The sequence below is a fragment of the Brachyistius frenatus genome, unplaced genomic scaffold (genome assembly GCF_029030835.1).
Source record: "Brachyistius frenatus isolate BFR_SWC_R1_liver_20210118 unplaced genomic scaffold, ASM2903083v1 Contig_60, whole genome shotgun sequence".
Taxonomy (NCBI): Eukaryota; Metazoa; Chordata; class Actinopteri; family Embiotocidae; genus Brachyistius; species Brachyistius frenatus.
In genome coordinates, this window is record NW_027210659.1 from 2,234,879 (window position 1) to 2,261,967 (window position 27,089).

At 40.2% G+C, this 27,089-nt stretch overlaps 1 protein-coding gene across 1 annotated transcript in view; it reads left to right on the forward strand.

Moving 5' to 3' along the window:
- The window catches only part of LOC138625216 (phospholipid-transporting ATPase ID-like), a 44,250-nt gene extending 18,173 nt beyond the window's left edge, over positions 1 to 26,077 (forward strand). The window contains exons 4-28 of the mRNA XM_069705989.1: positions 2,414 to 2,527; positions 4,664 to 4,762; positions 7,286 to 7,347; positions 8,478 to 8,550; positions 9,638 to 9,708; positions 9,996 to 10,078; positions 11,802 to 11,960; positions 12,055 to 12,143; positions 12,899 to 13,092; positions 13,223 to 13,431; positions 13,754 to 13,797; positions 14,490 to 14,655; positions 14,922 to 15,110; positions 15,254 to 15,369; positions 17,001 to 17,165; positions 17,302 to 17,413; positions 17,606 to 17,711; positions 17,804 to 17,945; positions 18,492 to 18,675; positions 19,711 to 19,934; positions 20,802 to 20,885; positions 21,019 to 21,264; positions 21,361 to 21,499; positions 22,593 to 22,723; positions 23,344 to 26,077. Of these exons, the coding sequence (XP_069562090.1) occupies positions 2,414 to 2,527; positions 4,664 to 4,762; positions 7,286 to 7,347; positions 8,478 to 8,550; positions 9,638 to 9,708; positions 9,996 to 10,078; positions 11,802 to 11,960; positions 12,055 to 12,143; positions 12,899 to 13,092; positions 13,223 to 13,431; positions 13,754 to 13,797; positions 14,490 to 14,655; positions 14,922 to 15,110; positions 15,254 to 15,369; positions 17,001 to 17,165; positions 17,302 to 17,413; positions 17,606 to 17,711; positions 17,804 to 17,945; positions 18,492 to 18,675; positions 19,711 to 19,934; positions 20,802 to 20,885; positions 21,019 to 21,264; positions 21,361 to 21,499; positions 22,593 to 22,723; positions 23,344 to 23,673 (3,531 nt within the window). The 3' untranslated portion in view covers positions 23,674 to 26,077. The remainder of the gene's footprint in view (positions 1 to 2,413; positions 2,528 to 4,663; positions 4,763 to 7,285; positions 7,348 to 8,477; positions 8,551 to 9,637; positions 9,709 to 9,995; positions 10,079 to 11,801; positions 11,961 to 12,054; positions 12,144 to 12,898; positions 13,093 to 13,222; positions 13,432 to 13,753; positions 13,798 to 14,489; positions 14,656 to 14,921; positions 15,111 to 15,253; positions 15,370 to 17,000; positions 17,166 to 17,301; positions 17,414 to 17,605; positions 17,712 to 17,803; positions 17,946 to 18,491; positions 18,676 to 19,710; positions 19,935 to 20,801; positions 20,886 to 21,018; positions 21,265 to 21,360; positions 21,500 to 22,592; positions 22,724 to 23,343) is intronic.
- The last annotated feature ends 1,012 nt before the right edge of the window (positions 26,078 to 27,089 follow it).

Below are 27,089 nucleotides of genomic sequence, written 5' to 3' on the forward strand. Positions count from 1 at the left end.
CACGAGGCCGTTGGGAGGATAAACATTTTCCTCAGACGTAGGCTGTTAAATATGTTATAAGGACAAACTCTGCATTACTAAAACTACAATATATTAGCTTAACATCCAACGAGAAATGAACTCCCTTGGCCTCTGACATTCCTGTACGAGAACTCAAGGCTTATAGAAAATGTCCCGTTCTGACATCGTGAAAAGCACATGAGGGGGCCGTTCATATGGACTCTTCTTGTGTAGATGGTAAATACGACCCCATTTGAACGTAGCATATATGAACCGGCAACCTGGTAGTGAGAGTACAGGACAGGGCTGATTGACAGAGTGGCTGCAGGTGAGCTGATTCGGGAACTGGAAGCAGGTGAGGTGGGTATGGCAGACAAGAGAAAGAAAGAGTGGAAAAATAGAAAGAGCAAGAGGCGAAAAAAAGGAAATCAAAAGCCAAACTAAGTAAAAGATAAAAGAACTGAAAAATGAGGACAGGACAAGAAAATCTAAAAAGTAAACATTCACAGACAGAACAGACTGCAGTCCGAGGGCAGTGTTGTTAGAAAAGAGATCCAGTGATGATGTGACACAGGAGACACAGTCCGGCCGGCCAGCAGAGCTTTTAACCTCCTGATAATGATCCACCTGGCGCACAGGAAATGCCTCTCAACCAGTTACACTCATCTGCAGAGAACTTGCAAGAATTCTTCACATTACAGCCACCAGAAAATCCCAGAGACCTATAACGAGAGGTTTCATCACATTTCTCAAAGCTACAACCTAGAAACCCAGATTTCTAACATCAACACTGATTTCTGGAAGGATATATTCTGAATCTGCTCTTTGCTTCTGCTTTGGTTTTCAAAGATCCTCTGATTAATCTCAGCATTTTAGAGCAGGGAGATGTTCACCCAGAGCAAATTTGACCTTTTATCTGTCCCAAGAAGTGTTCCAAAGAAATGCAAAAATCCCTTTCAAACTACATTTGAAGTTGGACTCGTATTGGTTGTGCAGCATTTAAGCTTCATAAATGGCTTGCAAATGTTTTATGAGGTGGAAGTAGTATACTCAGTGTTGTTGTTAGTCCTTAAGATATACTTGTTATCCTCAGAACAATAGCACCAGGGCTGGAGGGGATTTAGTGTCTTGCTCAAGGTTACTGCAGCAGAGAGAGTGGCTTCTCTGTTCATTCTTTCCTCCCCTCGTGACAGGGAGCCCTCTAGAATTAAGTTACATCTAAGAATCTATTCTGTCATATTTAAGATGCGTTCAATGTCTGCCGTCTGTCTGTCTGCACCCAAACATCATGGAATGACATTTTGGCCTTTTGGAATAGGACCATAAACACAGCCAAATATGTGTTCAAGTCATGAATGTGATTACCTACAATATGTCTGTCTTATCGTACCGGATGCATAGAGCCCGATTTCCATAAAAAAGAATAAGTGATGTTTTTATGAATTCATATAAACCCAGTCCACAGCGTGAAACCAGCTCCAACCACTGACCAAACAAGTAGAGTACAGACTCTATTTTTCCAGCTGCTTCCTCGGTGGCCAGTTTACATCCAGCAATTTTGTGTTTGTATTTATTTGTTGTGCTGTGTTGTTTTGCATAGGATTTGACAGCTTTGGAAAAGTTCATGTTGATCTTTTTGTGGCTATCTTAATCTTGGAATACAATAATCACTTTTTACCATCTCTGGAGACAAATCATAAAAATGCTAAACAAAACAATTTACTGACCTAAATACGAAATGCCATCAAAATTATGTCAGTCCGGATTATTCTGCCCTTTACTCCACATGTTCTCAAAGCAGGGAATTGTGAACATAACATGATTGCTTTTATTATTATTATCTAATAATATCATGTTTTCTACAGAGCCAGCCGGGCACTGCTAAAACAAACATGCAGATTGATTATAATGCACTCCTTAAATTCAAACATTAAACAGAAATATTAAATAATTGATTACACCAGGCAACAAAATGAAAACTTGTTTTTTCTCCCACAAAGTAAAAAAGGTGGACTTTCTCATACTTTTTACACAAATTCAAATCAGTTTCCAAACTTTTCTATCAGGCATGGTTTTTATGCAACATATTATAAATGACTTATTTATAAATATTTTAAAACAAGACCCTTCACCCTATGAACAGGGTTCAAGAGACTTTACATTTTGAGACTAAAAACTAATTTAGCATGTTTACCACCTATACACACAAGAAACCAGTACCCATTTTGGAGTTTCTCCAAAATTAAATGAGTTCTGATATCAAAAAGCTTGAAATAGCTTAAAAAAGGTGCACATTTAATCCAAGAAACCCTTAAAAATATGGAAATCCGGTGTGTTTTAACAATAATTCTACAGGGATTTAAAAATCTGTCTGATTTTTCTGTAATTTCTCCCTCTTTCACACCTTTACCAGACAAATGCCATCAAGACCAACAAGTACAACCTCTTCACCTTCCTACCTCTCAACCTGTTTGAGCAGTTCCAGAGGATCGCTAACGCCTACTTCCTGTTCCTGCTGGTGCTCCAGGTAACGGGGAAGTAACACACACAAGACTTTCATCTAACTGTCAAGCAAATTTTATGCAAACGTTTAAAAGGTCCCAAATAATATAGTGCACATTAAACTTGTTTCTCTCCGGTTGGTTGAAGACATGCTGAATGTTTGACAGATTTAGAGATACACGGGGAACGTTGTTATGGCAGACAAGGATTTCAACTCCAGACTCCACCTTTGCTCCTAATTTATCCCAGAAGCCCCACAAAAATGTTCTGCAGCCTAAAACACCTTTTCATAAGAAATAACAATTTAAGAAAACATCTCTACAGCAAAATAAATCAACATCTCAAACTGTAATGTTGTATGTTTTAATACTTGGATTTAGATTTTGGTAATCTTCTTACGTCGGAGCCAGAAGTGACCATATTTGGGCAAAGCTGGGTGGAAGTGAGCGGTGGATTTGACTCAATCTTATTGGAAACTCAACGACATTACATCTCGCCCACCAATACAAGAAACCTGACTGCACCACAAGCCTGTCAATCAAACAGACATGGCGCAAAAACTTGTATTTGTGAGGCCTATTTTCTAATTAATGATGAGATTATTTTTGAACGGACTGCTAGAGAGCTAATGAGAAGGAGAAACTTTAGCTAACAACACCATAAGAACTTGTGGAATAAATGTATTGACTCATTATTTCACGAGAGAAGTTGAATGGCAGTCTATGGAGCCGGAGGCTTTTTGGTGGCTTTCCCTTGTGGCTCTCGGTGGTATTGCAATTTATGGCACTTCCGCATTGGCTGTATTTTTCTGACCCAGAAGCCACATTCATGTTTATATAGGCTGCAGTCAATGGATGCAGTCAACATGCACAAAAGCAGCTCTTTCCCTGAGCGGATGGAAGCCATCATTAGTACACTGAGGTTTCCCTACAAAGGCAAGTCAATATGTCTGCTGTGAGAAAGGTCTGCAGTGTGATGTACTCTGTTGGCGACATTTAGCTGTTGTAGACAATCATTTATTTTTTTCAAAATTCAAATTTAAATCTCAATTTTCAAAGATATTTTTTGTGTAATTCTTTGTGTGAATTATCGAATGGTAAATATGATTTCAGATAGACTGCCAGTACAGTAGCTTAGTTTTGCTAAATGTTAGCTTGTGCCTATGAAATCTCTGTTGGCGGCTGTTCTTGTAACATTATCTAGAGTGCCAGTATAACTAAATAGAAATAAAAAGTAAACACCAAAGCAGCTGCTAGATTGACAGCCACATCTGGACCCCTCAAAAAAATGATCGAGACATGCACTTGGTCCTGACCTGAATTTTGTTCATTAAAAGTTGTGTTTAGTTTTAAGTTAGGCTTAAATATGTCTGTTGGAATAGTAGGTGTAAGGAAAATGTTTTCCATCAAGCTCTAATCAAACTTTTCCTCAAATGACCCCCTTGAGATTATTTTTTTTGTCAGAATCACTGTCACTCATGCAGACATGCAATCCAACACAACACGCCCACACTGAGCAACACTGAAACGGTGTGTTAAACGAGCCGGATATGGATGAACAGAGTGCAATGAGTATTGAGGAAGTGTAATATCCAGTACAGGAAATTGCCTCATCGTCTGCAAAACAGTCATGTTGCACCACAGAGGTCGTCTACAACGGTCCCTCTGCTGATAGAAACAGAGCAACTGGAGCACTGCATCTTTTATAAAAGAGGAAATGTATATATATGTTCAGTTAAAAGCTCTTTTCAACATAACGTAATGCACACACTCCTCTCTTTCACACACACACACACACACACACACACACACACACACACACACACACACACACACACACACACACACACACACACACACACACACACACACACACACACACACACTGTTTTACAGTATTTCTTTGAAGATACACCTACTGTATTTCAACTAAATGTCAAATCCTTCTCTTGTGTGCATCATGTGTTCTTCTAGGTGAGTCAACAAGAAATATAATTGTTTCTTTAATTGGCCTCATTTCATATTTTGGCTGAAGGTTCAAATGTTTGTGTTTCATTTCAACAATTTGGATTTCTTCGGCTATTTCAGTTTTTAACTTGTTATTGCATGCGCAGATAAACTGAAGTAAAACTAAAGACAACTTTTTTGTTTGTGTTCTTCAGGTGATTCCTGAGATCTCCTCTCTGTCCTGGTTCACCACCGTCGTGCCTCTGGTCCTCGTGCTGTCAGTCACCGCTGCCAAAGATGCAACTGACGATATTGTAAGCACATTCAGAAATGTGTTTTGCTTAATTTTCATTTTAAACAATGTAGAAATCTCTTAGAGAAACCAACACCTCTACCAAGACCAAATCATGTTCTGTTTTGTTGATTTTATCAATAGAAAATCTTAACAGTTTTAGTTTTGCATCTGAATTTATTGTAGGTCTGCATCATACACATTTCACTTTCCAGTTGATTTACGCATGTGACATCTATACATGAAACATATGTTGATTTACTCTTCAAAGCATGTGTAAGCTGCATACTGGCCCCTAAGAGGCGAAGTACATAATGCATTGATAAAAAAAAAAAAAAAATAGCCGTGTTGTTTGGTTGGCTGACCTAAAATGTTTTGTTCCCAAAATGTTGTGTCACAGTAAAAGAATTGTAACATTTAGGGAGGTTTATAAAAAGAGAAGCTTCTGAGTTTGCGAACTATGACCTTAACGTAAAATTGACTGATCTCTTCATGAACTGTCTGTGTATTTCTAAACTAAGTAGGGTTAGTTTCCGAAGCAGAAGATCAAAAAAGGCTTTACTAATTTTTTTTTTTTGGTACAATCATATGGTATTTATGTATGGTATATATGGTATGTTAACATATACAAATACACAAGACAAATAATTAAACAACTTGACAACACCTTTGCACAATGAAAAATTGGCTGCGAAGTGAGAAAACACAACAAAATACAGAAACAGTGCAAATAACCAGACTGCAACAGAAATTAATTTCAAACTGTTTCTCAAAGGACACTAAAAATAATTGATCAACACTTCTGAGACACTTCTGGGACATGCTTGTTGTTACCGTGGTTTGGGACTAACTTTCTGAAGTCACAATGATGTTGGAAATTGAGTTAAAATATATGTTTTTTTGTTGTTGTTTGTTTCAGCATTCGGATCACATTATTCATATATTATTGCCAGTATCTGCGTTCTGCAGTGTTCATGTTTGCGATTTAGTAAAGTGTCTTTAATTTGTTAATTTGTTTGAGTGACATGTAACTGCGTTGGTTCATCATATCTACCAACATATTTACCAAGTGATCAAGGTGGCATTTCAAATAAATACAAAGTCAGTAATCTTGATGGTACTTATAGTTCAAAATATCATCCTCGCTGAATATTAAAACAACTCATTTGTGTGATCTCACCATTGACAATCACCATTTATTCTCTGACTGTGGGAAAAACTCTTTTTCTACATCAGCAGTCACTTAATTAGAACTTCACCCACCACAACCACGTGATATCCCTTGTGAGTATGCACTTTGTCACTTAACTGAGTGTGAGTTTGCTCGTCTTTCACATCAAGGTTCCTGTTGTGACGCTCTCAGTTTAACATTTGATCAACCGCGTTTCATCATCAGCTAACCTTCGGCTGCTGCCTCATGTTCACTATTTCATTAGAAACCTAAAATGGATAAGTTAGCTGTCAGATACTAAATTCAGTTTTTGAGTCAAGGAATTTGTTCCTTGTCAGTAAAAGTGTTGCTCAACTGAATGATTCAGTTGTGCTAAAATGATGTAATCTGGGAGTTAAGACTGTGTAATAAATAACACAGCTTCCCCTCCTTCAGGTTCACATCTATAACGCAGTTGATGCAAGTTTATCAGGAAGTACATTTTTATGTTTGTGGACAAAACTGTTTTCTTTTTCACTCATCGCTGAATGAGAACCAGAACAGAACAAAATGTGTCTCTAAAACAGTGTAAGGAAAATGACCTTTCATTGAAAAGTGAACCAGACAATCGTGTAAGTACAGTATGTGTGAATGACAGCCAGTAAATGGCAAACTACCAAGAGGAAATAACTAATGTAATGGGTTAGACATCAGCTCAGGGGGGAGGAAAGGAGTCTTTTTGTTAATCAGCAATGATTCTGAACAAACATCACAGCCGGTCAACATCTGTTGAGGTGAGGTCACCGGGTTCACGCTTGGTTTGATTTTAGCATGCCAGGAAGAAGGAAGAAGGTTAAATCGTATTCAACATGACCTTTCTTTTATTGTATTTCTTCCATTTTTCTTGCACATTTGCTCAGTTCTGTTACTCACTCTTTGTAATATCTGACCTTAGTCCAATATTAATGATTAAAAAGAAGTAACTGTGAGGATAAAGCGACAAATGTGTCAATTGGGGTCGATAAACTACGTTTAAAATTGGCTCAGAAATGATTTTTTTTTTTTTAGTTTGAAAGGGAGGAATCACCGGTTGGTTATAATTGCCTCAGTAAGTCGCCTCTCTGTTTCACACAGAAATAGATTGTGATCTGAAACCAGACAAAAGAGAAGAGACAGAGGAGACATCATCTTCATGGAGAGTTATTTACAGTTAGAGGGTCTATTTTTTACAGTGACATCACACATATGTTCTCCCACACTCTATGAGAAGTTGTAAGACAATCTGTCAGTCGATGACAGAAACATTTGATGGGAATTGGTTAAAAAACAAATAAATGAATCAGTTCCCTGTGAGCTCCAATGACTCAGTGCTGTTGTTGTGTTTGTGTCTTTTAGAATCGCCACAGGAGCGACAATCAAGTCAACAACCGAAAAGTGCAAGTCCTTATTGATAGAAAGTAAGTTTGTGGGTGTTAATAGAAGTTTTTTCACATGCTGTGAATTATGGGAAATACACCTCTGCTCATATTCAAAGTTTCAGGTCGCTGCATTCTGTCTTTTTGTGTATTTGTAGAGGCACCATCAGGGTCGTTTAACTTTTCGTGACAGATGGGTGTTCCTCAGGGAAGCCTCTTGGCTGCCCGTTACCTTTAATACGAAGAAGGCCTGAAACACACTTAAAGTCTCAGTATTTGTTGCAGCTCTAAAGATAGAATCGAGCCCATTTGTACATTGAATTCTTTGTACAAACCGAGCATACCTTACATGTTTGAAACAGCAGCTGTCAGGTAAACAGGATGAAAAACAAGTGCTGCCCACCGTCCTGCAGGTGCTTCCTGTGGCTGCTTGGGAGAGAGTGACATACAGCACACAAAGAAAATACAGGAATTGACTGTAAAAATATTTATAAAAAAAGGGTCAACAATATCCAATGGGCTCGTCTATAAACAGAAGAATGAAACATTATACGTTATTTCCCGAAGTGAAGGTTTAATGGCTGTAAACCTGTCCGCACATTTCCATACAGTTTATAATTCTGTTGGAAAAATGCTTCATTAAACATGTCAGTTTTGGATTTGATTACATATATTTTATGTTTTGTTTGTTTATGTTTTAACCTAAAATCTAGTTTGGAGATATTTACGTTAACGTCTCCGTATCAAACAGAGCAAACATCAGCTGTTACTGAGACATGTAACGTAAAACCCTGAACAGCATCAAAAACATGCATTCCAGCCAAGTCTTAAAAGCTTTTGCTATTATTGGCAAACATACACATGGAGAGATAATACAGGAAACTGGCAGGAACACGCTGTGGAAGAAAGGGAGTAATATTAGGATGACCTTGGTGTTCATGGCTTATTTATAGTCCCTCAGACATTTTCTTTTCCTGACAGTCCTCAAAGAAAAAGGGGAAACAATACCTTTAACTCTACAGGACATTTACACCAGATTACACACACACACACACACACACACACACACACACACACACACACACACACACACACACACACACACACACACACACACACACACACACACACCATCCAAAACATGCACTTACCAGCCTGTTTCCTGTTATCAGGCTACGGAGTGAGAAATGGATGGACGTCCAGGTAGGAGACATCATCAAGCTGGAAAACAACCAGTTTGTCACCGTGAGTAACTCGTTAAAAATACAAACTTATTCTTGTTCCATTTTCTTCTCCATTCCTCAACACATTTCACATGTACTTGTTTTCATTGTATTTCATTTTATCATCCTTTTGTACTTCATCTTGATCTATTGCTTTAGTTTCAGTGGGCTGACAGTAGGGTTGAGCCTTTGGATGAATACATCAATTATTGGCAAAGTGCACCGGCAGCTATTTTCTTTACGTTTGTGGTGATGTTTCAGGTGATTTTTGTCTATTTACTGTGCAAATTTAATGACATGCCTCTCAAAGAACTGGCAAGACTCGAGTCCTTTGAAGCACGTTATAGTATCCCAACCTGTTCATTCATTTGGAGAATGCGAGTGGAGGCGTCCTTCGAGGCGTCCTTTGAGATCTTTGGTTTTGGCAAAGCACCAGGCTGGTGAAGCGAAGCTATCGCTGTGGCGGTTGAGGCCGCTGCTTCTCTCTGCGTTAGTGCAGCGTGCTCAGCAGGAGGGTGGATCTGCAAATTGTCAGCGTTAAAAAAAAAGATTTAACGGCAAAGAAAAATTGCTTCATTTAGGTTCTTCGCTTGCCAGTTCTACCTAGTTCAAAGCAAAATGATCCCAAACAGGTGATTTTATGTTCTTTTTCTCGATGACCTCTTTAATGACATGTGACCGGTCAGGTGACCCCCCGGCTAATTAGCAGGTGGTTGACGATGAATGTTTGGAAAATTTTAGCATATCGTCCAACCCTTTTCCAACCTCTATTTTTCCACATAATTCTCCAAAAATGTTGAGTATGTGTGTGCAAAGTAAAGGAAGCACCGATTTTGTATTTCAAATAGGCCTGGATCTTAAACTTTGTGTATGGGCAACTGTTCTTTGTTGTTGTTGTTGTTGTAGTTGTTGTTTATAACTGATGTTAAATTACAATAAATTCCTTCAAGGATTCTGAAACTTTGCTAGATGGAGCAAATCTCTAAATCCCTGCTTTTGCCTCTGTTATTGATCACAGATATTCTGGGCACTGCACCATACAGAACAGAGCACAGCTCCAGTAGTATGAAGAATACGAAAACTGATGTTAAATCCTTGTGTAATTTCAGGCGGATCTCTTGTTGCTCTCCAGCAGTGAACCACTCAACCTTGTGTACATTGAGACAGCAGAGCTGGACGGGTTCGTCTGTTTCATGTGTTTAAAATACAACCTGTTAGCTTATTTGTTATACAAATAATACAGTAACAGGTATTCATAATGTTTTCTCGTTTTTGTACACCTTCATCGTCCATTTTACTTCTTCTTTTTGTCATCATCTTTTCTTTGCCCATTTCTCACCCCTCCCTCCCCTCCTCCTCCTCTTCTTGCTCCTCCTCCTCCTCCTCGACCCCGTCACTTTTTCCTTCCTCCTCCTTGTTTTGTCTGCACCATGTCGACTTCCTTATTTTCCCGTCTCCCCTCCTCAGAGAGACGAACCTGAAGGTGAGACAGGCTCTGCCGGTGACAGGAGACCTGGGAGATGATATTGAAAAGCTTGCAGACTTTAATGGTAAAAGACTGCAGGACAGCCAACAGTGTTTAATTACAATACACACAAAATCCACGATTCCTGAGAAGCTTCACAGCCTTGACGTGAAGTTTACAGAAGAACGCAACCAAAAACCATCTTGTAAAAAGTAGTGATTAAATGTACTGCATTTACAGTAATTAATTAGCAATGACATCTTTCTTCAGTTAGATATGATGATAAAAGTAAAAACAAAAATCAAATGATGAAAAACAAGAGTCAAAGTCCCACATGAACTGGACAATATTCTCAGACAGGCGAAGATAAGTATTTTAATACTAAAACAAATGGCTTTCTGTCAACGTAGTTTCTTCTGCTTTGGCCCGTTCCTGTCGGGGTGTTTCATTATTTTCCTGTCCTCCACGTCCTCCTCTGTCACACCAGCTCTCCGCTCTCACCACATCCATAAACCTCTTCTTTGGTCTTTCTTATGTTCTCTTGCCTTTTAGCTCCTTCTTCAGCATCCTTGTCCTGATACAAGTCCAAACATCTCAATCTTTCCTCTCACTTTGTTCTCAAATACACGTATTCATAATCTTCTATCGTCGTCACTCTCAGTGAAAATCGCAACATTTTAAACTCTGCCACCTCCACCTGCATCTGCACCTCCACCTCCACCTGCATCTGCACCTCCACCTCCACCTGCACCTCCACCTCCACCTCCACCTCCAACTCCACCTCAATCTCCACCTGCACCTGCACCTCATTTCTTCTCTCATTCCCACTGTGGTAGAATAGTTTGAACTCACCTCCAAAGCTTCCTTTTCTCCATCGCAGCTCTCGACTTGTACCGGTCAACATTAAAAGTTTCAACTCTCACCTTCACACTTTGACCTTCCTTCTCTGCCGCTGCCTGCGGACATCCTTTCTTCTCTCCTTCTCCTTCGCTCAGCAGTAGCATAGTTTCAGCTCCAGCCTGCTGTCCAATAGTGTCGGTGGCGGCCGAAAGTAACGTAGGGCTGGATTGATCCGGTATGGAAATCGGATTTATGATCCGTGCATGTGGTTCAGGTTTTATGATGAATTCCCTTCCTAACGCAACTCCCCATTTATCCAGGACTGGAAGAATTTACTGACTTGTGCATCTCCAGTGGCTTCTGACATCGTTACTTAGAAAAATATGGTGTAAAAAAATTAATAACGATACAAATAAGTAACTGTAAAACTAAACAGGCATTCAATGATTCATGAAGTCTGTGCTGCTGATTTTCTTATCAGTTATTGTGACGTCTTATGTGGTCGATCACACACACCTCACTGCAGTTTTGTGTGCATTAGCCCCACAAGTTATGTTAGCATTTACCTTTCCCGTTTATTTCACTAGCTTTTATATCAAAGCTGTTTACTGACTCTTTTTCAGAACCACGTATTGGTACCTTGATTTAACATAAATTCATCAAAAGACCATTTGTGTAGAATTTGAATCTCTGTGACTTCGTTCATTCCTAGTGGTCTTATAACCATTTCAAAATCCAATCCAGGAACACGACAACGACTCAGCTAAGGAGCACAAAGACGCACTGACACAGGCCATAGTTCCCACTCAATTTGTCTCCTTTTTCCATCAACAAAAATCTCTGCCATCACAATACGTGCAGAAATGTTGTAATTACAAATAGATTCTATAAATACCTGCTTTAATACTGTAGTTCTTTTGTGATTTTGAGCACAACCTCCAACCTGCCGGGTCTTTTCCTCCTTCAAGGTGAAGTACACTGTGAGACCCCCAACAACCGTCTCGACCGCTTCACAGGAACGCTGATTCACGCCGCTCAGAAATATTCTCTGGACAACGAGAAAATCCTGCTGCGGGGCTGCACCCTGAGGAACACAGACTGGTGCTTTGGACTGGTGCTGTTTGGAGGTCTGGGAGATGTTTCATGGACATGAACACATATCAATGGGGAACTACTGCAGTAATCATAAACCTCGAGGTTCTACGTGTTTCTGTTTTTCAGGTCCAGAGACGAAACTGATGCAAAACTGTGGGAAGAGCACGTTCAAGAGGACCAGTGTAGACCGTCTGATGAATGTCCTCGTCCTCTGTGTGAGTCCTCGGTACTTTTGTTCTAGCTGATATCAGAACTGTAATTAGATGTGTGATTAGTTAAACTACTCGTTTTCAAGTCATCACTTCTTTATGTTGCTATAGAGGCACTGAAATCGGTTCTTACAGCTGAATCAGGTCGCCACAAAAAAGGAACAGTTTCATTAATAATTTCAGTTCTGCTCATGCATGATATTATACATTAGATGCTCTCAGCAGCAGCAGTTATGGTTTCCTTGGAATAATCCGATCTCTGTAGTACCTGCAGTAACAACAGAACAGATGAAGGAAAGGTTGCCAACCAACCAAAAAGTCAGAAAATCTGCACATTATCTAAGAAAATGAAAGTCCTGCATTCAGAGTTTAACCCACAGCTAGAAGCTGCAGTGCAGGAGCACCACGGTAGCAAAACAAAAGTAAAGAGTGCCAGTGATTTAATTGAATTTTCATCAGGGACACAAATTATGTCCTTTTAAAAATCGCAGGAGTCTTCAAAATGAAGTGCAGTTTGATTTTCATCTCAATAACTGTACAGTGGTTGTTTTCTTGTTGAAATAAGTATGTTAAGAGAACTGTAACTGGATTTGAGGGTGTTCAAAGAAGATACTGATTTTTTGTTGTTGGGGGTTTCTTTTCTCAACTCATTTTGGACGCTTTATCTTCTGACATGTTTGTGTTTCTTCTGATTTTTGATTTACCTCCAACTTTAAATAGCAAATAAAGCAAGACGTTGCCTCTTTTTGCTGTCGCTGCAGATCTTTGGTTTCCTGGCCTTCATGTGCACCATCCTGGCAATCGGAAACTACTTCTGGGAGGTAAATAAGGGCTCCAACTTCACCGTCTTCCTGCCGAGGCTCGATAGCAACGATGCTACATTTTCTGCCTTCCTCACATTCTGGTCGTACGTCATCATCCTCAACACTGTGGTGCCCATCTCTCTCTATGTTAGGTAACGTGTAAAATAAATATTCATTTCATTGGATACAAAATTAGACTTTAAAGTCAACATGAGGTCAAGCCAACAAAATGTATTAAAAAAAAAAACCCGATTCTAATTGGTGTATCCCATCATTTGGCAGTGTGGAATTCATCCGGCTGGGGAACAGCTTCTACATCGACTGGGACAGGAAGATGTATCATCCTCGCAATGACACACCTGCCGAGGCTCGCACCACCACGCTGAACGAGGAGCTCGGCCAAATCAAGTATGTCTTCAGTGACAAAACGGGAACACTCACCCAGAACATCATGACCTTCAACAAGTGCTCCATCAATGGAAAATCCTACGGTAAGATTGTAGACGTTGTTTGTAAAGTGACAGATAAACAACGGTTTCCATTTGAGTCTGTGGATCTGAATTTATGAGACCCGGCCAGAAAGAGACAAGCAGCTCCTCACAGTTTTTCAAAAATACCAAAGATGGGAAAGATTGGCATCTCAGGTTCTTCACTTATCAAAGCAACAAAGGAGAATTTGACATCTTCCAAATGTTGTGCACACAATTTATCTGTTAGCTCTGTGTTTCTAAAGTTTTACAGTGATTTTCATCCCCCAGTAATTGTTCTTAATGTGTATCACAGTCTCATTAATCATTTTATTCTTCTCTGCAGGAGATGTGTTTGACTACACCGGCCAAAGACTAGAAATTAATGAGGTGAGTTGGACTGTTGATGGAAATTCAGGTCATTTTATTGAAATGCTGAAGAAGGTTATTTGCCCTTGTGACTGACTGATTAATATTTAATCTTTGATACACCAATGAAATGTGTTCTAATGTAGGAAATTAAAGCATTTGGGATAATAGTTGGCAGTAAAAAGGATACAAATCCTGTTTTCTGGCATTAAAGCCCGGATCATTATCGTCTCATCCATCTACCCAAACCTTTTCCACACTTCCTGATGTTAAACATACAAGTGTGTAAAATTATTGGACAACGCTGCCATTTTTCTGGTAAGGAGAGTGTTTGAGTTTGTATATATAGTTTACAGCTTTCCTGTTTGATCACAACACTATTCTTCTATAAATTCATGAATTCTTCCAGCACCACTGGTATTTAAACTAGAGATAGTTTCTCATTCAACCTTTGTTACTAGTAGGTATCATGTTACAAGGGTCACGTTGATTTCACCAGATTGCTATTCAAATTAGTGAATTGGAGGGCTCATTAATTAAAAGAGCTTCATATACATTATTTTTATTTTAGCAAAGTTTAACATCAAACTCCACTGCACGCCTCTGTTATGAACATTTCTTCAGACTCATCACCTCCCACATGTCCTTCTTTCTTTCCCTCAGTCTCTTTTCATTCTTCCTCCCATTTTAACTCCTCACTCTTGTCTCTCCAGCACACAGAGACGGTGGACTTTTCCTTCAACCCGCTGGCTGACCCCCGCTTCAGGTTCCACGACCACTCGCTGGTGGAGACGGTGAAGCTGGAGAACCCCGAGGTCCACTCCTTCTTCAGGCTGCTGGCCCTCTGCCACACTGTCATGGCTGAGGAGAAGACAGAAGGTGAGGAGAGATCGTTTCTGTGAGAGCAATTCAGTGTTCAGTAGATTAATGTAGATCTCCCTCCAGTAAAAGTGTAAGTTTGGGAATTACCAGCCACAGTTTCAAAAAAGTTTTTGCATTTTTTTGCAAAAAAAGAAGGAGCTGGTTGGAAATTATTAATGTTACCCAAATCTGTAGGAATAATTGTCGTTGCTTTTCTCGACTGGAACGTAGAGAAGGATTCGGGTTACTGCATTGACCAAACAAACAACCTTTTCCTCCTCCAGGTGAGCTTTTCTACCAGGCCCAGTCCCCAGACGAGGGAGCGTTGGTGACCGCAGCCAGAAACTTTGGATTTGTTTTCCGCTCTCGTACACCAGACAGCATTTCCATCGTGGAAATGGGAGAGCAGCGCAGCTACGAGCTCCTGGCCATCCTGGATTTCAACAATGTCCGTAAGAGGATGTCCGTGATAGGTACGTATAGTCCACTGAGAATATATTGTTGGGAACCTGTAGGACAGAACGGGTCTTATAGGTTCCTTTTTATTGTGGGATCAGAAAATGAAATGAAAATTTGTTCTCATGAACTGTATGTGTTTGTGTATTTGTGTGTTTAGTGCGGAATCCAGAGGGGAAGCTCTCGCTCTACTGTAAAGGAGCGGACACAATCATCTACGAGAGGCTCCACCAGTCCTGCAGCAAGCTGATGGATGTCACTACAGAGCACCTTAATGTCAGTCATTTTTCTGTGTGTGTGTGTGTGTGTGTGTGTATCTTCCCTAGGTTTTTACTGCTTTTATTGCTGCTGGATGTTTCGCTCTGCCAGCATGTGCGATTGTTTTTCCGGCATGTGTCCACTGTGTTTCTGCGTATTTACACATTTATTTATTTTTTGATTTTTGATTTTATACACTTTATTAATCCCCGAGGGGAAATTTCTTCACTACAGCAAGGGGGGCTTTCAGGGGGGAGCTGCTGCAACAGGCTGCCACTAGCGCGGCGCCAGGTAACCTGACCTGAGGTGCATGTTTTTGGATGATGGGAGGAAGCCGGAGAACCCGGAGAGAACCCACGTAAGCACAGGGAGAACATGCAAACTCCGCACAGAAAGGCCCAGGACCGGATTCGAACCGGAACCTTTTTGCTTTGAGGTGACAGTGCTAACCACTGCACCGCCGTGCTGCCCTAAATATAACATACAAAGTTCCTCCTAACGTGCGTTAAACAAAGAAGTCATACACAACCGAATGCAGTCCTGAAAGCAGAACTTATTTCATCTGAATGCTTTGACTTCCTATAACGACAACAGCCTTTGTGTACTTCTTCTGTTCTGCCCTTAATGTTTGATACAATGCAAAAAGAGGTTTGATTTTAAGTTAAAAAAAAAAAAGGCTAAAGACCGAGTTATGAGCTAAAGTTGAACATGGACTGATTTGATAGTAATCGGTATGACATAAAATGAACTGGACACAAACATAAAGAGGCTAAAAAAAAGGGTTATATATGTGACATGTCTTGTGAGACTGTCAGCAGACTTTTTCTTCCTGTTAAAAATCTCATAAAGAGACCAAAACCAACAGTTCTTCATTTAGTCCATCTCGCTGCACCTTGGTATTTCTCTGCCTCAGACACTCAGCTCTAAGCCTGTTTGTTCTTCTCAAAGACACAAATCTTTAAAAAAAAAAAAAAAAAACTTTATAAGTAGTTTCTATATTTAAAAGGCTCATGATTTCAGACAGTGAACCAGCCGAACAATGTAGATTTTACAGAACTTTACTCAAACAGGTCAAAAAAATGCATTTGTTTAAGTTAGAAGGATTGTTTATGTGAGCTCAACTTGAGATAAACTACAACTCTCATGTTTACAAGAAGGAACGTCACCCGGGGCAACACTTTGGGTCTGATTTACTTGTTTTTGGACAACAGTGTTGCTCTATGGTACCGAAGAATACACTACCATACAGTATCTGTATTTTCTCCTTCTCTTACTGAAGAAGTTCTCAAAGTGTTTCTTATATTAATTCGATCTCTTCACATCTTCACTTTATTTCTGTTCTTTCTCGTTCAGTTCATGTTGTAGAAAAGATAAACAGCTGAGTATCTCCTGATTGTCTGCTTATCTTCTTTCTTCTTGGAGTTCATTGCAGAGAGGGCAGAATTTACACAGCTGGGCACGAGTTTATATCTTCAAATACCGTCATGTGTGTGTGTGTGTGTGTGTGTGTGTGTGTGTGTGTGTGTGTGTGTGTGTGTGTGTGTGTGTGTGTGTGTGTGTGTGTGTGTGTGTGTGTGTGTGTGTGTGTGTGTGTGTGTATTTACATGTGCAGTGTTCATCCAAATAAGTATGTGCGTGCTGATCTGCAGGAATTTGCAGGGGATGGCCTCCGGACTTTAGTGCTGGCCTACAAGGATCTGGACGAGGAGTACTACAACAAGTGGAAACAGCGCCACCATGAGGCCAGCACTGCACTGGACGACAGAGAGAGCAAACTGGACCTACTGTATGAGGAGATCGAGAAAGATCTCTTGGTAGGGAAATAAAGGAAAATAAGTAACTCAGTGCATAGTAAAGCTCACAGTGTAAAAATTTGACTGGATTTTTATTTATTTGAATTTTGTTTCAATGCCCAGCATGCTGATTGTGTGTCTGAATTTGTGTTTCCAGCTGCTCGGATCAACAGCCATAGAGGACAAATTACAGGACGGAGTACCTCAGACTATTGAGCAGCTGTCCAAAGCCGACATCAAAATCTGGGTTTTGACTGGTGACAAGCAAGGTACTTGCTATGTACCTTGATGATGAAATTTAGTTTATAATTCATTACTTACTATAACTTTCCTTCATCAATAATAAAAATAGATGGGCCATCTGGCTTTGACTGAGTTTTCAACTGTTTCAATTTAACTTACTATATGAATCACATTATTTATTGTCTATTTTCTAATGTTTTCTAATATTTGTGTTGCAGAAACGGCAGAAAACATCGGGTACTCGTGTAACTTGCTGCGGGAGGAGATGAACGAGGTCTTCATTGTTTCTGGCAACTCAGTTGAGGATGTCAGACAGGAACTAAAGTCAGAGAAAGCTTTCAAATAACTAATTTCAATTTATCCTGAAAACAAGTAAATCGTTTTTTTACGAGACGTTTTATTTTCCTTTGGAGCAGAAATGCACGGACCTCCATGAAACCAGATGCAGCAGAGAATTCAGAGTTTTTACCAGAGAGGACTCTGGGTAAAGGTGTGAAAGTCGTCGCGGACGAGGTGGTTAATGGAGAGTACGGCCTTGTCATCAACGGACACAGTCTGGTACGTCAAACATACAAACTCACTGCTTGCAATACACACTTCCTTTTGTTTAACATATTGGATTTTGAAACATTTGATTATGAACCTGATTAACAATTATTAAATATGCAGAAGTAACCCAACCTTTTTAAAGGTATCATTAGTGCCGGGATTTTAATCTGTTTTGCTGAGAATCATATAATAATAAAAAAAAAAATGATATCACAAAGTTTTACTACCTGTTTGCTTTGAAGCTCCTATTGTTGTTATTACTTTCTTCCTGTGTGGACGCATGCAGTTGCTCTGACTGCACAGTCAGACACCTGTGAAGTCAGTTGCACAGTCTTATGCACATATTTCATGTTTTTACTTTGTGTGTGTTTTGTTCATAATCTTTATGTTGCATGAACTGGAATGGCAGTCTGCTTTTTCTTTCATTTCTTTTATTACTGTCACCGGACTCCAAACCCACCCACAGTGGACTGTTATACAACTGTGATACAACAGTCCACTGTTGTATAATTTCTGCCTTTCATCACTTTCCTATTTCCCCGGCTGTTCCTTCAGGCGTACGCCCTGGAGCGCAGCATGGAGCTGGAGCTGCTGAGGACCGCGTGCATGTGTAAAGCAGTGATCTGCTGCAGGGTGACGCCTCTGCAGAAGGCTCAGGTGGTCGAGCTGGTCAAGAAGTACAAGCAAGCAGTCACGCTGGCGATCGGAGACGGAGCCAACGATGTCAGCATGATCAAAGGTACCAGCAGCGACACAGACAGCTGAGTCAAATTGTTCTCAGAGACACTCAAGTTTAATTTATGTTGTTATTTGTGGAAAATGCACGTCGAACACAAATTACATTTGTAATGGTCCAAATACACAGAACAGAAATAGCTTAGAACTGAAATAATGAGTCAATTAATAGATTAGTTTATTGTCAAAACTTACTTAGTAGCTATTTGGATAATTTGCATTTAATATGATCACCAAAGTGACAAAATGTATCAGTCCAGCCTCTCAAATATGAAGATTTACTGCAAATAATAATAACATCAACAATAATTTCTAGCACTGAAACTGTCAGTAATCAGACAGACAAAGTATCATAGCATCATATTATCATCGTATCATAGTATCAAAGAGTTCATGTGCCTTACGTTGTAAAACTGCCCGCTGATGAGCTGAGTCACAGGCGACACCACCAGATGGCTTCAGTCTAGCTGAGACGGGCAAATTCACACTGCAGCAACTTTCGTCTGAAACATTCTAAAACAGTTTTGTCTCGTTGCGAATCTTTGGTCTAAAACATCCACTAAAACTGGACGTAGGTCTGAAAGATGAGGCCGGTGAGTCAATACATTTTTTTGTGTTGTTAGCTTAAGTCACTCCTTCTTATTAGTTTTCTGGCGGCCCATCCGAAAATAATCCCGTCATTAAATACAAAATAAGCCTCAAAATTGCCGTGTTTTTGGGGGCGTGTCCGTGTCATTGATCGGCCCTTGGTTCAGTCACATTACAGCTGTTGGTGGGCGGGAACTAGCAAGATGGTTGCTGCTGGGTCTGAACAGGGCTTTACACTTTACAGCTGAATATACTCATAATGTCTTCGTGGTACTCATCTTGTTTTGTTGCCATCTATTGGCCAAAATTTAGTGATACAATAAGTTGTACGATCTGATCTGCACTTTACCTGAAATATACAACGAAAAGAATGCCTACGTTTTTTTCTTCAGAAATAGAAAATGTTTTTTTTCCCCAGAGAAACTTAATCAGCCTCTCTTGTTCCACTCAGCGGCTCATATAGGTGTGGGCATCTCAGGCCAGGAGGGCATGCAGGCCGTGCTGTCCAGCGACTACTCCTTCGCCCAGTTCCGCTTCCTGCAGCGCCTCCTGCTGGTGCACGGCCGCTGGTCATACCTGCGCATGTGCAAGTTCCTGCGCTACTTCTTCTACAAGAACTTCACCTTCACCTTCGTCCACTTCTGGTACGCCTTCTTCTGCGGCTTCTCTGCACAGGTGAGGCTGGGGACACAACATACACTCAAACATTTCCCCTGTGATACCTCACATACGACAACATTTATTACACACACCTTTTTCCCAGTCAGTCTCACATTTTCATAAACAAAGTCAGAATCTTTCTTCTTTCTTTCTTCCTTTAACATCTTCGTCCTGCTGTAATTGTTTTATTTTTGTTGTTGTTCTGTACTTTCTGTGCTGCAGCTGTTAAAGTTATTTGCAGTCAATCAAGAATTGTTCAACTTCATGTTTTTCACTTTGTTTGTAAAATAAAAATGTAAAAAGGAGGAAAGGAACAGGGCTATGAGCTGGAGAGATGCAAATTAGCATACTTTGAAAGAAAAAATGGAAATACAAAAAAATCACATGTACAAATAGAGGAATATCATGTTTGAAAAACTAAACATCATCACATTTGTTCTATATTTATTTTTAAAATTATTATTTTTTTATTTTTAGCATTTGTCCAAACAACTTAAAAACAATAAGATATTTACAGCAGATTTACGGTGGAACTTTAACCAAACGAATACGAATAAACAATTATTATTAAAAAGAAATAAAGAAAAAAATAAACACACTCTGCAGCACCAGTCAGCTGAATAAAGAAGATAGACTTTAAAGCAGGATAATAAAGAAACACAAAGTATATTGTAATAACCACATAGTTGACCAATATATCAATAGTTTTGTTATAAATTGTGTCAATTGCAGCAAGTTTACAACAATATGTACTTTACATTATATAATAATCTATAAAGGTCAATGTGTACTTGAATTGTATGTAAACATTCATTTTGTGCATTTTGCATTTTTGTTGAAGTTATTAAAATATTCTCTCCTGTTGTTTATCGTGTTTTTCAGACGGTTTACGACGAGTGGTTCATCACGCTTTACAATCTGATGTATACAGCGCTGCCTGTGCTGGGAATGAGTCTGTTCGATCAGGTATAGTGACGTGTTTATGTATGTGTGTATGTGCCAGAAAACAACAAGGCAGTCAGTGTAATTCTTTTCACACAAAAATGCAAGTTGACGGATACAATACATTAAAATGTCTCTGTCTCCCCCTGCTGGTCAGGATGTGAACGACGTGTGGAGTTTCCAGCTTCCTCAGCTCTACGTCCCTGGTCAGCTCAACCTGTACTTCAGTAAGAAGGCCTTCTTCAAGTGTGCCCTCCACAGCGGCTACAGCTCCCTGGTGCTCTTCTTCATCCCCTACGCCGCCTTGCACGACACGGTGAGGGCTGACGGGAAGGACGTCGCCGACTACCAGTCCTTCGCCCTCCTCACTCAGACATGTCTGCTGTTCGCCGTCACCATCCAGGTACGAGGAAGCTTTTCTTATGGATTATCTTTTGTGTCGGTGAAGCTCAGAACTGAACGTGTATTTTCTAAACAAGTTTTCTGTCTGTTTCTGTAGTTGGGGTTTGAGATGTCTTACTGGACGGCCGTCAACACATTCTTTGTTTTGGGCAGTCTGGCCATGTACTTTGTTGTCACATTCACTATGTACAGTAATGGCCTGTTCCTCATGTTGCCATCAGCCTTCGCTTTCATGGGTGAGTGATCAACTTTTTAACTCAGGCTGCTTCCAGCTTCAGTTCACTGAACTCACATGAAATAAATTATTTTGACATGTCTGTTGGTTAGTGACTGCATGTCTGCTGCTGCTCATTCTGTCATACAAAAGCTGGCGACGTAATTCAAATAAACTGAATTATACTGCCAGATACACTGTCTGAATTATATTCAGTGTCTTTGCAGAAGCAAAACAACAAAACTGGCTTGGCTGCAAACAGGCTCATCCTCTGCCCTTAAATACTCATCTGGACATTGTATGTAGCCGAAGTCATGTGATCAGTAATTGAACTTTTTCAGTCTTCACTAAAATGTCAACTACACTCTGGAAAACTATGAGAAAAGTCAGGTGATATGTGTCATCATTAGTTGAGCTTGGAGATAATAGGCATGACATCAGGGTCCAGCGGAGGTGATCTTTGTTCCTCGTCCGGGACAAGAGGCAACAGTTTGATGTTTGAAGGCTTTACAAGTATATCTTTTTTAATTATGAATTTGATTGATTGATTGTGTGTGTGATCGTTAACTAAATGGATTTCATTGTTCTAATCTTGTGTAAGATTTGTAGTTTCTTCTAAGGTGTCTCTTACAAACGAGATCTGAATGAGTCCTTTTTGTATCAACCATAACTTTTCTCCAGGACACACACACACACCATGAGTACGCTTTATAAAGACGAGTAACTCAGTGTCACTTCAGGTTTAGGTTTCTCTCCAAGAAAACACACTCAGGCCCGTCTACGGCAGTATTCATCATGTTTATATTATACAGAAGGTTGGAAAACAAATTCATTATTCATAATGATTTAATAAGCAGGTTTGTAGGTGGATTTTTTTTTTTTGGGAGGTAGCAGTTGTCTCAAACAATAATGAATAATAATATGAATCAAGATTTTTTTTTTTTTTAATTTTATTGTCAATCCTGTCCGTACTGCTGTTTGAATTGACTTGTCTATTTGATGTTACACATACACCAGTTAGATAGGAGTACTGTCCGCTCCGTAGGTGATTAAAGTCAATAAAAGATCCTCACAAGCGTAGAAATCTAAACCTGGTCTTGATTGTGTTTCTCCAGGAACAGCCCGAAACTGTCTGAGCCAGCCCAACGTTTGGCTAATAATTCTCCTCACCTCCATCCTGTGTGTCCTCCCTGTGGTCACCTACCGCTTCCTGTTGATTCAGCTCTGCCCCACCATCAATGACAAGGTACACGTGGCACCACTTTAATCTGCATCTTTACTGACGTTCAGCTGCACTTGTTTTGCACGCCGTTGTCACCGTGTGTCGCACTGCGAGTGATGCAAGTAACCCGATCTGAGCCAGCAGAGCGTTCTGACCGAGACGCACTTAAACCACCTCCAAATGTGGTTTAGATCCAGATTGCAAAAATTGCATTTCATGTGGTTTTCTGCTGTTCAGACTTTTAAAAAAATCAATCTAGATGTGAGGAAAAAACTGATTTGGCTGGCAGTCTGAATATTGCCTTCGTCAAACAATAATATACGTGACAAGATCGATTAATCCATTGACTGGCTTTCATGTATGAGTGTTCATTGTTCACACACCAGGGGGTGTCGTGCACTGTTCAGGACTGGGATTCAAACTGTGGCTGGGATTCAAACTGTGGCTCGCTGATGAGTTTTAATAGATATTTATTACTGTATAATCACAGTTTAATCACATTAAAAGTCTATTGACAGTACAGCAGGTTAAAGTTCGACTCATCGGTCTCCCGGCTGCCTGTACAAACAAATGTTTCCCCACAGGTGTCACCAAGTGTCTCAATTCCCCATTTTAACTTTGCCACAACTGCTCCAAACTTTCAGGTGATGTTCAAGGTGAGACAGGCCAAAGCGACACCTCCTCCACCGCCCCGACGCACCCGCATCCGCCGCACCAGCTCCCGCCGCTCGGGCTACGCCTTCTCCCACGCTCAGGGCTACGGGGACCTGGTGACGTCAGGTTGGTTCCTGCGGCGCCCTGCCTTGTCGCGGCCTTCAGGTTTACCCAACACGGGCCGCACCACCACGAGCTTCAGTCCCATGGGACGATCGGCTGGTTACAGCCCGACGGGACGGCCCCACGTCGCCAAGGCTCCAGATGTGGAAGTGACTTCATTGCAGATGTACAGGACTATCGCAGATCCCGCCCTCTGACCAACTGCAAATTGGATTTTGCAATATGAATGTTTGGGAGCAAAATATACCACAGTGACTGCAGAGCTGCATGTTGCTGGCAGTCTAAACGCTTTAAAGCCATTTGCTGCGATGAAGGTCTTGCTCGGGCTTTCTAGAGAACTTCATGTCAAAGGTTTTTTTCATCATCCGTCTCTCATCTGCCCAGACGGCCGAGACAAGGTTTGAAAATGACTTTGGCTCCATGCATTTCATTCTGAAATGGTTTTATCAAAGGGAAACACAGCAACGTGTGGAGCCACTTTTTGATGGGAAGGTCTTGTGACTTTGTGATGATTGTGAAGAGCAGAAACAGCAAATGACGGGCTGACAAATGAAATCTTCAGAAACGATAACAGGGTGATTGATTTTCAGATTGGAGGCACCACCGCAGGGAAACACTTTCATGTCATGAGAAGGACAGCGTGTCCTCATGTTTACAGACTGCCCAGACTTTCTTAATCCTGGGAGTCCAGATGCACAGCAGTGCTTTGTACGGAGGAAATAACCAGCAATGTTGCATAAAATGTTTGAAATTTCTACCTTAAGAGGTTTTTTAAACATTTTACTTTCCTATCTTTAAAGCTGCATTTGCAGTTAGCACTTTGGCAGCGTTGCTTGGCAGTGGGAGATGTTTGACAGCTCGGAAATGTGTCGTCAAGTGTTCACTCCAAACGCTCCTCTTCACAGCGGCTCAGTGGGGGAGAAGAGAAATGTCTTTGCCACCACAGGATTCAGCATTATTGACCCATTCGTCCTTTGAAGGACATTTGGACTTTTGCTCTTACAGTCTGTATTTCGTCCTGTTAACTTTAAGGGGTTTAAAAGTTGAGAGTAATAGTTTTATGATTGCTTAGAAAATCATCACAAGATGATCAACAAAATAAGAGAAAAAAAAACATCTCCCTGCCACAAGTATAATATTTTTCAGACACATTTTTAAATTTTTTTTATTGTAAAATACTTTGACAGTTACCAGCATCAAGCCTCTATAAAACTGACCACATTATTACTTTCTGAGAAGGAACCACTCTGGTTGAACTACTCCCAACTCTGGGACGTATTCAACGTGTTGGAAATGGCTGCTTAGCTTTATCAACTACCAAAAACATAACAAACTGCTGAGTTATTGTGAGGGTAGTTTGCATTAATGTTGGTCACAGTACACCAAAAACATCCTTTAGCAGTTGTGCATTCGAAGCTCTATAATTTTATGTAAATGCTCAGTAATTCTTGAAGGAGTCAAACCATCCAACTAAACTGAATGTACTGTAACTGGATCATTTTATTTTTTTGAAGATATATATTATTTATCTGTCATGTATATCCACTGGGACTGCGGGAGGATACCCGCCAAAAGGATTTAAAACAAATTTTATAACCTGGCAACCCAAACGTTTTGCTTTCCAGTGGCTTATTTCTGATCGGTCTCTTTACCAGACATTAAGAAACTCATTAGTTTTAACTAGGAAACAATTTATAAAGTGTTTCTTACTACAAAGTCTTTAAATCCTCTTCAGTGCAGTTGTACAGGAACATGGACTTTCTTTCATTGCATTAGAAAGAAACAGATGTTTATAAAGAAGTCTTAAGCAGCTCAGATGACTCAAACATTTTAACAGTTAAGTGGGTTTTAAAATGTTAAAAACTACAAATTTAAAGAAACGTCCCAATGGAACAGGTTTCATAATTTCAAAGTAATAATGTTTAATGTCTGATAGTTTCCTGCTTCTTTCTTTTCCGTGTCTCTTGGTATCCATGGAGATCATCAGTTTTTCATCCACAGTGGACTTTAAACCACTGAGCTGATGGAGGATGACTTGACATCATAAACGTGTAGAAGCAGCTGTAGTCTTTGAAACCCGAACATCTGGGATTGTTGTCCAGAATTGAATGTACCGACTCGAATCCTGGAGGTGAACCAAAGAGTTGTTTAAGGTCTTGTGTGTTGCAGTTTACTCTAAAGTGAAATTGTTGCTCATCATACAGAATTTGACGCTGGAAGTCAGTGTTGTGAAGCCTGATTTACACCACTGACAACACACATTATTTACTGTAAAGTGGTCGTCGTGGAAATATTTCAAAGTTTGTATTTGCAGACGAAACATTTACTCTATGTTTGTAAAACTGATGCCGTAATTGGATCTTTACCCAGCGCTGTTTTTCTTTCATTTTTTGTTTTTATTAATCAAGAGCAAAATCAAGTTCTTTGATATAGATATATCTCAGCATGTTGTATTATGACATCTCTCGCCATGACTCGGACTGTAACAAAAGGGATTTTTGACTGTTTAAAACTCGGACATGAAAAAAAAATGTTGTGAATTTTAGCTGTGCTCTTTCTTACAACCATTTTGTATCATTTTGTACCTTAAAACGTTTTTACTGCAATAAAAACATTTAAACAATCAACATGTTTCTACTTTTCTGTAATTGTCCTGAACGCAGTGATATTCTTCAAACTTGCTTACAAGAAAACAAATGAATTCACTGCAGTTTGTGTGACATGTGACTGGCAGGTCAAGCTTCTTTCTCACGGAGACATTTTTAAATTACATTGATGAGTAAACCCAGAAATGCATTCAGAGTCACAGTGAAAACCGTGTTCCTGTTAGTTCTCTTGCTCTTATTAGAGTAAGACGATGGACGCCATTATTACTTATTAGTTCAACTGAAAACACATGTCTTATCAGAAACAAAATACTTCAGTCCTCACCATGCAGTACTGTAATAGGTCCATGTCTGCCGTTTCCCTGGCTTTCTGCATGTGGGAAACACCCGCCGTAGCTACGAAAAGACGACAGAAGAGAAAGCCCCTCGAGTCCGTGAGAGCGGGGTTGGAAAAAGACTCATCGGCTGACATTTTGACAACAGACCCCGGACCAGAAACGACTACGAGCAACAAGAGCACAATGCAAGAGAACCGTCACAGCTAGAACTACAGCAGTAGGTCACAAACTGCAGATGTATGCATGCTCGGGGAGGAAAGTTACATCACAGTTGGGGTTGAGGATTCACCAAGGAAAGAAAAGGTGCTTAACAGAAGAGACAGAGGCTCCGCATTGACTACTTTCTGCAGAAAGGATCAAATCAGATGAGTGAAGCGCAGCAACTTGAGGCAAACCATAGTTTGCAGTGCATCAGCACCATTGTCACAGAGGAAGTAAACTCAAGCACAGAGATGACAACAGTGGTGAAACGCCACCCAACCTCCCGGACCGGCACTCGAGAAGAGGTTAGCCGGACACGAAGTACATGTGGAGTGGCCTAGTGCCACTGACAAGAAACTGTGGGAAACCATCAACACTGACCTGGACCTCACCTTTGACCTGAGGGGGCGTGTCTTCATGACCTGTTTTCATGAAAGCAGCATACGTCTGTTTGATCAGCGATTTTTT